This window comes from Hyaena hyaena, unplaced genomic scaffold (assembly GCF_003009895.1).
Source record: "Hyaena hyaena isolate Hyena2069 unplaced genomic scaffold, ASM300989v1 scaffold_57, whole genome shotgun sequence".
NCBI classification, from domain to species: domain Eukaryota; kingdom Metazoa; phylum Chordata; class Mammalia; order Carnivora; family Hyaenidae; genus Hyaena; species Hyaena hyaena.
Window position 1 is genome coordinate 3,082,268 of NW_024080690.1, and position 12,209 is coordinate 3,094,476.

A 12,209-nucleotide genomic window follows, 5' to 3' on the forward strand; every position below is an offset into this window, starting at 1 on the left:
GAATCCGAAGCTGTCAGCACAGAGCCCGATGTGGGGCTCGAACCCACAAGCCGTGAGATCATGACCTGAGCTGAAGCTAGACGTTTAACCGACTGAGCCATCCAGGCACCCTGAGAATGACTGTTTTGAAGAAATGACAAAATGTGACCCAAATCCTGGACATGTAGTTGACTGAAATGTGTCCCAGAGTCTAGATGTGGTTTGTAGGCTCTGCAGAAGTTGTAAGAGTCACACAGGAATACGTATTCAGAGCCTTCTAGATGATAACCTGAGGTACAGTGGTGAACAAAAGCAGGGGTCCTCACAGTTCATGAAGAATCAAACAAGTATAAAGCGGTGACTGTGTAAATCCTATATAAAGGGACATGTGAGAGTGTATAACAGGAGAATTTGACTGCATTAAGAAAGTCAGTAAAGGTCTCCCTGCAGAGGTGATACCTGAACTAAAATCTGAAGAAAGAGCAGGTATGAATTAGGTGAAAGACAAAAGGAAGAACATTACAGCCGGAAGGAGCAGTGCATGCAAAGGCCCTGTGGTGGCAGGGAGCCTGGCATACAGAGGGGAAGGCACTGGACTAGAAGATCTGACACCTGGGTTGTAGCATTAATTCTGTCACTTGGATGTGATGCAGTTATCTTTCTCCCCTTCCTTACTATACTCTTTGGAAGCAAGTCAACATACACAGCCCAGATTTACAGGGTGGGGAGTTACGCTTCCTACACCCTTCAGGGCAGAATATCCACATAAAATATCTGGAATTCTGCACAGATTTATCTCTTCACCTCATGTAATTATTCAGTCGTACATATCAGCATGGACTTATGGATATTCACTTTATACTTTGGATTAGAATCCAGTACTAACTACTTTATTTTCTTGTTCAGATTGTCACAGCTTTGGGACATCTTTGGGAGCTTCTCAGTTGTTTTGTGTTCTCTCTCTCTTTGCTTTTGTAAATGTTTATTTATTTTTGAGAGGGAAGGGCAGAGGTGGGGGTGGGGGGAGAGAATCCAAAGCAGGCTCCATGTGGGGCTCGAACACTCACGAACCATGAGATCATGACCTGAGCCAAAAGCAAGAGTCGGACGCTCAACCAACTGAGCCACCGGGTGCCCCCATGTGTTCTGTTCTCAACGGCACTTGGACAGAGTTGTTTTGATAATGCCAAGTAAGTCTGAAACAGAGCTAAGAAGTACATTTCTCCCAGTGGGAAATTTCTTTGTCGTAAAGGAGGCCTTTTAACAAGCGGCACCTTGGTTACATCCTTGTGGAATCAGCACCTTTCCGAATCGTGAGATGTCTTTATTTTTATTCACCCAGGAGCGCCTTCACAGAGGAGGATTCGGAATTAGTCGTCAATTATATAGCAAAGAAGTCCTTCTGTCGGCGAGCCATTGAACTTACCTGTAAGCTAATTTTTATTTCCCCCAAAGTAGTTAGACCAAAGAAAGAACAACAAATTAACTGATAGATTTCTAACAAAAGGCAAAAGAGTCAAAGAATGGATTTTAAAAAAAAAGTTTTTTAATGTGTTATTTATTTCTGAGAGAGAGAGACACAGCTTGAGCAGGGGAGGGTCAGAGAGAGAGGGAGACACAGAATCTGAAGCAGGCTCCAGGCTCTGAGCTAGCTGTCAGCACAGAACCCGACGCAGGGCTTGAACCCATGAACCGTGAGATCCTGACCTGAGCCAAAGTCAGATGCTTAACCGACAGAGCCATCCAGGCGCCCCAAAGAATGGATATTTTTAACATGCAAAATGTCTTCAGAAACAGATAGATGGTCAGACATTGCCAAGTGCTTCCCTTGCTGGCTTGTTTACTGGAAATCTGGAGGTGGACCTGAGGTAAAGCGGCCAGGGTCAAAGACTCCTAACACCAAGAAATGCAGAGGGAAAAAGGAACTCACCACAGTGATAGCAGAAGGTGTGGTTAGAGGGCAGGGATTTAAAGAAAATAGCAAAGCAATTGACATAACCTCTGAGTTTATTTCCTGCTTTTTTGTGGCAACAGACTCAGAGAACAGTTTGCCAACATACTTTATAATAATTATGGTTTGAGTTCTGCTGAATCGGAGTGGAGCCTTCTGGTTTGAAGAGTGAGGATACGCAGACAGCTGCGTTCTTGAATAATTCAGAAACCGTGTAAAAAGTATGTGCAAATATCAAATTTGAGCTTCAAGATGTTTGCCAAAACACCACCACCAAAACAGATATAAGAATGATAGAGCCCAGGGTGCCAAGAAACAAAACCTCACTCAGGGTAGAATGCTATTGATTTCTTTACATTTCTAATAGACAAGTTTTGGCTTTCAGAGATCTGTTCTTGCATTTTAAAAAATTCTCCATCTAGACCAGTTTCTTTCCTTTATTAGAGGACTATTTGGGTAATTTATTTTTTCTCTAAGACCTGATGTATCTTTTCTAATTACCCACATTTTTTTTCTTTCAAAGGCTTGCTCATCCCTTAACTATGACACAAACTGCATCATTTGCCAAAATGTTATTGAATTAGTTAATTCCTCTTATTTTTTTTAAATAATTTTTTACTGTTTTATTTTTTATTTTTTGAGAGAGAGAGAGAGAGAGACAGCGTGAGCAGGGGAGGGTCAGAGAGAGAGGAAGACAGAATCTGAAGACGGGCTCCAGGCTCTGAGCTAGCTGTCAGCACAGAGCCTGACGCAGGGCTTGAACCCACAAACCGCGAGATCATGATCTGGGCTAAAGTCCTATACTTAACCAACTGACCCACCCAGGCGCCCCAGTTAATTCCTCTTATTGATAACGCTTATAAATTCAGCATGTTGACACCTTGTTATAGAAGATCATCTTCGGAGCGCCTGGGTGGCTTAGTCGGTTAAGCGTCCGACTTTCACTTAGGTCATGATCTCACGGTTCGTGGGTTCGAGCCCCGCGTCGGGCTCTGTGCTGACTGCCAGCGCAGAGCCTGGAGCCTGCTTCAGATTCTGTGTCTCCCTCTCTCTCTGACCCTCCCCTGCTCACGCTCTCTCTCTCTCTCTCTCTCCTAGAAATAAATAAAACATTTAAAAAAAAAAAAAGAAGAAGATCATCTTCTCCAATTCCCCCCAAATACTCAATTTAGCACATTTTGTGTCATTATAATGAGGTTTCAGATGCCATAGGTAGAATGGGAAGGAGTCTGTTCTCAATGTTTCCTGTGGTTTCTGTGCCTCCTTCCCTGGCATAGGACCAGGAGGGAACTGGATGGCTGTTTTGTATCCTATAGTTAGGGATCAAATAGCAAATACTCCACTAAGAAAGTAAAAAAAGTACCTACTGACTCTCTTCCTTACCCCTTTAAATCAAGGGCGACCCCCGCCCGCCACATGAATCTGATTACTGGCTGCTGCCACTCCACCATGGGAAGAGAAATATGGTTCTGATTTTTATAAGCCTTCAGAATTAATCTTGCCCTGAAGGATTCATTTTACTCAACATCAATCATAGTAGAATCATTGTGTGATGCTTTATTTACAGACATTGTGTGGGAAGGGCCATGGGTACAAAAGGAAGAAAATGTTTAACTCTTTGATAGGACCATATGTATCATTTCAATTGTGTTTATTTTTAAAACATTTTTTTAATGTTTTTTACTTATCTCTGAGAGAGAGAGAGACAGCATGAGCAGGGAAGGGTCAGAGAGAGAGGGAGACACAGAATCAGAAACAGGCTCCAGGCTCTGAGCTGGCTGTCAGCACAGAGCCCGATGCAGGGCTCGAACCCATGAACAGTGAGATCATGACCTGAGTGGAAGTCGGATGCTTAATCTACTGAGCCACCCAGGTGCCCCTCATTTCAATTGTGTTTAAACGAAAGGAAACAAACTGACCACACTTACCCATACTTTGTGACTCCTTTACAGTGAGCAGCTTGGGAGTCAGTGAGGAACTGCAAAATAAACTAGAAGATGTTGTGATCGACAGGAATCTACTAATTCTTGGAAAAATCCTGGGTGAAGGTAAGCAGTTCATTTCTTTTAAAATGTGTGGTTAGAAGGGAAGCAGTTTACAGTAATGTCTGAAATGTGTATTTATTATGTGAAATACCATTTTGTGACTTTAAGTTACAGCGTAAGTAGTTCTATTTTATAATTTATTACAATGAAAAAGCAAATGGTGGTTTTTGAAACTCAGATTTCGCATATAGAAAGGGCCTCTACAGTGCCTCACATGTGCTGTAGGCCCTTGGAAAATATTAATTCCCTTCCCTTAATCCATTGGTTGGTTTCCATTATGCTTTAAATACCTCTAGTCTTAAGTTTACTGTTTGGGGCACCTTCCTAATTAGTTCCATAGGAACAAACATGAAAATGCATATAGATTTTGTCAAATTAATGTTAGGATGAATGATACTGGTATGAAGAATTTCTACTTTATAAATTTCAGTAACGTTTTGCTTGTTGTTCTGTAAGTTTCTTGGATCAGTTATAATGCTTAATAAAATGATGAGCTGAGCTGAGCCTGAGCCAAGCTTGTGACAAGCAGGAGACCAGGGCATGGCCTGCGTCCCTGGGTCGCAAGCGTGGGTGGCCCCGGCAGGCTCTGCCCAGCTGCCACGTGGGGGTCACTCTCAGGCCACCTAAAAACAGCAGCCCGGGAACTGTAGTGTTTTTATGGTCAGGGGAGATTTTGCAAACTCTATGGAGATGTTGTTCTACTTCACAGGAGAGTTTGGGTCTGTGATGGAAGGAAATCTTAAGCAGCAAGATGGGACCTCCCAGAAAGTGGCAGTGAAGACCATGAAGTGTGAGTTACCACGGATTAAACCCATCCCCTTGGGGCTGGGCAGTTGCTTCAGTGATCTGAAGGCCTCTGTAAGGCCAGTGATGGGGTTCGTGTGTCGTGATCTCCATCGCTGATGGGTCAGAAGGCCATCTGGCACACTGCGTGTGTGGTTACAGACAGAAAGTGAATGTAATGAGGTTCTAATATGTACATTATACATTCTTTACCCTTGAGGTAGTTACATTGTAATTTTCACCACACCTTCCTCTCTGTCTCTTTCTCTCCTTCTCAAACTGTCTCTCCCTCTCCCCCGTCCCCCTCCCTCTCCTTTTACCCTCTCTCTCTCTCCCTTTCCCACTCCCCTCGCCCTTTTCCTCTCCCCTCTCTCTCATCTAGTAGAGCGAATGACTCCAAAGTAAAGTATGAATTCCCGAGACAGGGCTGATCTGGGGCAGCCTCTGACCCCAGGGGTTGGTCTAGCTGATCTAGCTAGCTTAGTGGGGTCACTTCCTCACTTGAGGATGCTTGCATATTCCTTGGGAAGTTGTGGGCTGCCTGGGAGGTATATTTCCCAGAGAGAGGAGACCTATTCATTGATCAAGGGTGTATGAAGAGCAGTGAGCCGTGATCACAGGCTGGGGCCTCCAAGCCAGCTGGGTCAGAAAGAGCCTTACAGGGGTGTCTGGGTGGCTCAGCCGGTTAAGTGTCCGGCTTTGGCTCAGGTTATGATCTCACAGTTCATGGGTTCGAGCCCCGTGTCGGGCTCTGTGCTGACATCTAGCTCAGGGCCTGGAGCCCGCTTCAGATTCTGTGTCTCCTTCTCTCTCTGACTCTCCCCTGCTCACGCTGTCTCTCTCTCTCTCTGAGAAATAAATAAAAAACATTTTAAAAAATGTTTTTAAAAAGAAAGGGCCTTACAAGTCACCACAAGGAGCCTGCTTGTATCCCACACATTGCAGAGCCACTAGGAAGAGTCTTCAGCAAATGAGGAACAAAAGCAGATTTCATTCTAGAAAGTTCACTTTGGTGGCAGTGCAGAGGAGAATGAATTACAACGCTGAGAAAAGTAAAGGCAGGTACTGCTTAGGGCATTCTGGAATCTGTGCAGATGACTATCTAGATAAGGAAGCCAGGCTCAGGGACATGGTGACCTGCCTAAGTTAAAGAGCTTAAAACGGGGAAGACTGTGCTGGATCATTTTTATCAGCAAGCATTGACCAGGCTGCAGTGGTCATGATGGTATGTATCCTCCTGCCCTTCTCCAGGAAGTGCATTTCCAGGGCCTGGGCCCAGGACACGGGATTATTTAAGTTTTGTCCTTCAGCTGTCAGCTGGGCCCCCATAAGATAGACCATGATGCTCTGGCATTTTATCTACAGTTGTTTTCATGATTCCTATGGAGAGAGATTATTTGTTGCTTGGTTTGTTAATTTTTTCACCATTGCTTCCTCATTTACCCCTTGTATATATTCAATATTGTTTTTGATCAAGGAGTAAAATCAGTTTCTTCCTAAAATTTAAATTCACTGTTTACTGGGCATTAAAACCTAAGTTAGATTATAAGCGTGTATTGAGACTTTTTAACCAGAACTGGAGACTGAAGTGTTAAGTCCACAATGAAAAGGAACCCTAATAACCTCTAAGTCACATGAGCTGTTATTTTCTGCTTTCTGAAGCTTTTTATGTCTAAAATAATGACCAATAGTTAAGTAATACTGTATGCCAGAGGACATTGCAGTTATTCTTGAATTGCATAAGGAAAATAGCAAGAGGAGATCAGTGCAACTCAGAAGTAGGTTCAAGTATTATCCCCTGGAGGGTGCCTGGAGGACTCAGTGGCATCCAACTCTTGGTTTGAGCTCAGGTCATGATCTCATGGTTCATGGGTTCGAGCCCTGTGTTGGGCTTAGTGCTGACAGCACGGAGCCTGCTTGGGATTCTGTCTCTCTCTCTCTCTCTCTCTCTCTCTCTCCCTCTCTCTCTCAACATAAATAAATAAACATTTAAAAAAACAGGTATTATCCCTTGGAAACCAAGACACCCTGAAGTTAGAGTACTCAGTGGAGTTGAGCTCAGTACAGGGGCAAGTCTGGGTGCTCAGCCACATTCAGCACCATTCCTGTCCCTTGCATTATTTTATTTGAACCTCACAATGGTCCCTGTGAAGTCTCCTTCTATTGTCCACATTTACTACGTGGAAGGCTTAGGGGACCTTGTAAAAGGAGCTGGGCCTGGACTTTCTTTTCTCTCTGGCCTTGGCTGTGCTCTTCTTTGACTTAATTAGAATAACTTGTGGGGCACCTGGGTGGCTCAGTCAGTTAAGCGTCTGACTTCAGACCAGGTCATGATCTCGCGGTTTGTGAGTTCAAGCCCCACGTTGGGCTGTGTGCTGACAGCTCAGAGCCTGGAGCCTGTTTTGATTCTATATCTCCCTCTCTCTCTGCCCCTCCCCTGCTTGCACTGCCTCTCTCTCTCTCTCTCGAAAATAAACAAACATTTAAAAAATAAAAAAATAATAATAACTTGCATATGAATTGCCTTTGTACTAATTTTTAGAAATTGAAATGCTAGTCTCTGGCCTCTGCATCCCAGACTCCCCTCGGGGGAGGAATTTGCAGGCCGACTCTGACCTTCCTGTTCCACCCACCTAACTGTCTGAGGAAAGGTATTAACTGAGACCAAAGATGGCAACATTTTGCAGATCTATATATTTTTTCACTTTTCTTAAATTTGCTTTAATAAGAAGATTAATGTATACAAAGCCCAGAGAATGTACAGACACTATGCTAGATGCTTTCGTCTGGGATTTCAGTCAAAACTTACAGCCTGTTAGTTACAGGAGTGGTGATGCATAAGGGCACATGTACCCCAATGTTCAGAGCGGCACTCTCAACAGTAGCCAAATCATGGAAAGAGCCTAAGTGTCCATCAGCTGACGAATGGATCAAGAAGATGTGGTTTATCTATACCATGGAATACTACATGGCAATGAGAAACAATGAAATCTGGCCATGTGTAGCAACACGGATAGAACTTGAGTGTGTTATCCTGAGCAAAATAAGTCAGGCAGAGAAGAACAGATACCATGTTTTCACTCATAGGTGGTTCAGGAGAAACTTAACAGAGGACCATGGGGGAGGGGAAGGGGAAAAAATAGTTGGGGAGAGAGAGGGAGCTAAAGCATAAGAGACTTAAATACTGAGATCAAACTGAGGGTTGAGGAGGGTGGGGAAGAGGGGAAAATGGGTGATGGGCATTGAGGAGGCACTTGTTGAGATGAGCACTGGGTGTTATATGGAAACCAACTAGACAATAAACTATATTTAAAAAATAAAAAGTAAAAAAACTTATACTGTATTAAAGCAAATTCCCTAAGGCATGCCTGGCTTTGATTTTAATTGTGGCAGAATACGCACAACATAAAATGTACCATCCTAACCATTTTTTAAAAATGTTTGTTTATTTTTGAGAGCGAGAGAGAGTGCTCAAGTGAATGAGTGGTGGAGGGGCAGAGAGAGAGAGGGAGACAGAGGATCCGAAGCAGGCTCCGTGCTGATAGCACAGAGCCCAATGCGGGGCTCGACTCATGAAGCTCGAGATCATGACCGAGCTGAAGTTGGACGCTGAACCGGCTGAGCCACGCAAGGCACTCCCCATCCTGACCACGTTTAAGAGTACAGCTCAGTGGAATTAAGCACATTCACATTGTTGTGCAACCCTCCCCACCATCCATCTCCAGAACTTTTTTCACCTTGCAAAACGAAACTCCATACATATTAAACAACTTCCCGTCTCCCCTGCCCCTCCTGGCCCCTGGCTACCACCACCATCCTTTCTGTCTCTAAATTTGACTACTCTGAGGACCTCATGAAAGTGGAATCATACAGACCTTATCCTCCTGTGATTGGCTTGTGTCACTTAGCATAATATAGAATTCTAGATGTCTCTCACAAGTTGGTTTAATCCAAGAACGGTGCCATGTGAAAGTTTGGGAAGTATATCCAGTTCACAAAGCGTGATTGAGCAACCAGAATTGCGAGAGAGAGAGAGGCGTGAATTCTTTCTTTTTTAAAAGTTAAAAATCATTGCAACAGATGATGCATTCGACTTTCATTTTCTAAACCAGTATACTTTGATTTTTAGACCAGTTGTAGGTTTATAAAAATTGGGCAGAAAATGCAGCGAATTCCCGTGTGACCCCCTCTCCCTCTCCAGTCTTCCCTATCCATTACATCTTGCAACGGTGCATTTTTTACAACTGATGTATCCACATGAGACTTTATTACCTGAAGTCCAGAGGTTACATTAGCATTCCCCCTGTGTTGAACATTCCATGGGTTCCAACAAATACAGTGTCACATGTGCACCATCACAGTATCATATAGAAGTCCTCTGGCCCTAAAATCTCCCGTGTGTCATCCCTCCATCCCTCCCTGCCCACACGTCCCTGATAACCGCTCATCTGTTTCCGGCTGCTATAGTTTTGCCTTTTCCTACTTTTACTTTTAGAGATCAAAATAGCTATCACCTCCTTCCCCTTCACTGAGTAAATCATCGGTGCCTCACGTTTTCTATCTTCTCTTTTAGTGGACAACTTTTCTCAGCGAGAGATTGAGGAGTTTCTCAGTGAGGCGGCGTGCATGAAAGACTTCAACCACCCAAATGTCATCCGACTCCTAGGTACCTCAGGGAAATGAGGGATTGGGATGCCAGCGGGGCTTGGCTAATCCCCTCCACACCACAGGAAAAAATCTCTCAGGCAGATAAATTTATATTGTGTATTCTGCTGACTTTTCTTTCTGTCCTGTGACTTGATAAGTGCTCAGTAGTTTGGGTAACTTTCAAAGTTTTATTATGACCAAAGCTGCAGAGAGATGTGAAGAATAAAGCTTGGATACAACATCCTTTTGAAAAACTACTGTTACTCCTTTGCAGCTAGTGATTTTCACAGACTCTGAGAACAGTCACCACTTTACAGGTGGGCTGTGATGTGCAGGAGCTTTGCAAGCCCGACCTCAGGTGATGGGCCCAAGTTCTAGCTCTTCACGATAAATGGTGTTTCCTGCGTTAACTATGAAAATTTAGAGACATGATTGGCCCTCAAAATTCTTTTAACTTTTCTAAATTTTTTAAATTTAGTTTTGAGAGAGAGAGAGAGAGACAGTCCATGAGCAAGGGAGGGGTAGAGAGAGATGGAAACACAGAATCTGAAGTAGGCTCCAGGCTCTGAGCGGTCAGCACGGAGCCCAATGCGGGCCTTAAACTCGTGAACCACGAAATCATGACCTGAGCCTAAGTCAGCCACTTAACCAACTGAGCCACCCAGGTGCCCCTCAAAATTCTTTAAAAAATTTTAACCATTTGATGGCACTGGGCTTTTTCACCCGATAAGGTTTTTAACTATCACATGAAACTAGTGTACCCTTGAATTCTACTGCAGTTACTGCCCCTCAGTTAGGCTCAGTATAACAAAAACTCAGTGGTTTCTAGATGGCTAGACTTGTTACAGATTAATTTTTGAGAGCTCTCATGCAAAGAGTACGAATCTGGGACACCTAGATGGCTCAGTTGATTGAGCATCTGACTTCTGACTTTGGCTCAGGGCATGAGCTCATGGTTGTTGAGTTCAAGCCCTGAGTCAAGGCTCTGTGCTGACAGCTCCCAGCCTGGAGCCTGCATTGGATTCTGTGTCTCCCTCTTTCTCTGCCCCTTCCCCAGCTCACACACTGTCTCTCTCTCTCTCAAAAATAAATAAACATTTTTTAAAAGTTAAAAAAAAAAAAGATTGGCACTAATCTGAAAGGAAAAAATACCATGAAGTGGACTGGGGTGTATTCCATATTCTACTCTGTAGTGAGTGTGTGAGTTATGGCTGGTTATTTTTTTTTTTTTTTTAACCATTACCTTGAGAACACATGGCTTCAATTTGGCCAGTGCTCCTGAAGTGCTTTTCTGATTACTGGTAACAAAGACTCTTTGTAACCTACTCTGGTTTTAATTTCAGGTGTATGTATAGAAATGAGCTCTCAAGGCATCCCAAAGCCCATGGTAATTTTACCCTTCATGAAGTACGGGGATCTGCATACCTATTTACTCTATTCCCGACTGGAGAACAGACCCAAGGTAATTGACCCAGTCGTACTGCCTCTCAACGGTCCTCCGGGCTTCTGTGACGGGGCCTGGAGAACCTCAGCATCTAACCTTGAAAATAAAGGAGGGAGAGGAAGACATGGCCTTTGTTCAGCACTCCCTGTGCTCCCTGGGGGCTGAAGTGTGGAATCTGTCCTCACAGCAGGCCTGTTCAGAAGTCTTCTTATTCTCATTTTATGGGGGGAAGAAGTCCGACTGGGCACATAGTCTCGTGGCCCAAGCCTCATTGCAATGGAGCCCAGTGGGTCCCACATGCTGACAGAGTAGCCTCTTTCTTTTCAAGTCTCCTCTTTCCAACTTGTTCGCTCAGAAATCACTGGAGGCAGGCTCTGTTTCATTACCAGAGGGAAGCTGCACTGAGCTGTTTTCCTGGACACTGAGCATGAATGTACTCTGTCCACCTTTCCCTTTATCAAGGGCCCCTCCATCCTCAGGATTTGGAAAGCGTGCTGTGAATTGGTGGGCGGACATACTTCCTTTCAACAGTGCTGTAAGAAGGGCAGTGACCCCACAGGGCAAACAAACCCTGTCCTGAATCCCCCAACGCAGGGAACCACCCAGAAACAGGAGCTTAGAGGGAAGTACCGTGCCCCTGGCATGGGGCCACTGGTCCTTCCCAGGTGATCGACCACGGGCCACAAGAATGGTGACTATGGGGCGTAATGGGGCAAGACCTGGGGGCACCTGGGTGACTCAGTTAAGCATCTGACTTTTGACTTAGGCTCAGGTCATGATCTCTTGATTCATGGGTTCAAGCCCCGCATCAGGCACTGCACTGTACTGCACTCTTTTTCTCTCTCTGCCCCTCCCTTGCTCTCTTTCTCTCACTCCCTCTCAAATAAATAAATATTTTATTTTTAAATGGGGAAAGTCCTCATCCCAAGAGACCAGCAAATATGCAGGAATAAGCATTTATTAAATTCGACAAGGCGCTTGAAAAACAAAAACTTGAGACCCAATTTAGGGTAAACATATTCTGGAACCTTCTTTCCTATGTCCTGCTGACCCTATGTCTTACGGATATGGAAGGGTATTTTTTCTTTTCCTTTTCTTTTGCTTGTTTTGTTCCTCCCAGGAAGATGTAAGTGGCCAAAGCAAGAAGAGTGAGCCCTTTCTTTTTTCACTTCCCCTTGGTCTCATGCTCAGATTTTTGTTCTCTTCCTCATGACTTCTTTGAAGTCGTCCACCCACACAGATACTAACCAGAGTTAGGAAATTGTAGCCACATCTCAGAGCTATTATAATAAAATCACTGAGGCTCCTCCAAGAGGTGACGGGCCTAACCCAAAATAGAGGACTCGGCATGGCCGAGTGT

The 12,209-nt window shown here is 44.2% G+C and overlaps 1 protein-coding gene across 1 annotated transcript in view; it reads left to right on the plus strand.

Moving 5' to 3' along the window:
* The window catches only part of MERTK (MER proto-oncogene, tyrosine kinase), a 109,012-nt gene that overhangs the window by 78,400 nt on the left and 18,403 nt on the right, over positions 1–12,209 (plus strand). The window contains exons 11-15 of the mRNA XM_039231672.1: positions 1,322–1,407; positions 3,883–3,978; positions 4,685–4,765; positions 9,332–9,424; positions 10,749–10,867. Coding sequence (XP_039087603.1) covers positions 1,322–1,407; positions 3,883–3,978; positions 4,685–4,765; positions 9,332–9,424; positions 10,749–10,867 — 475 coding nt within the window. The remainder of the gene's footprint in view (positions 1–1,321; positions 1,408–3,882; positions 3,979–4,684; positions 4,766–9,331; positions 9,425–10,748; positions 10,868–12,209) is intronic.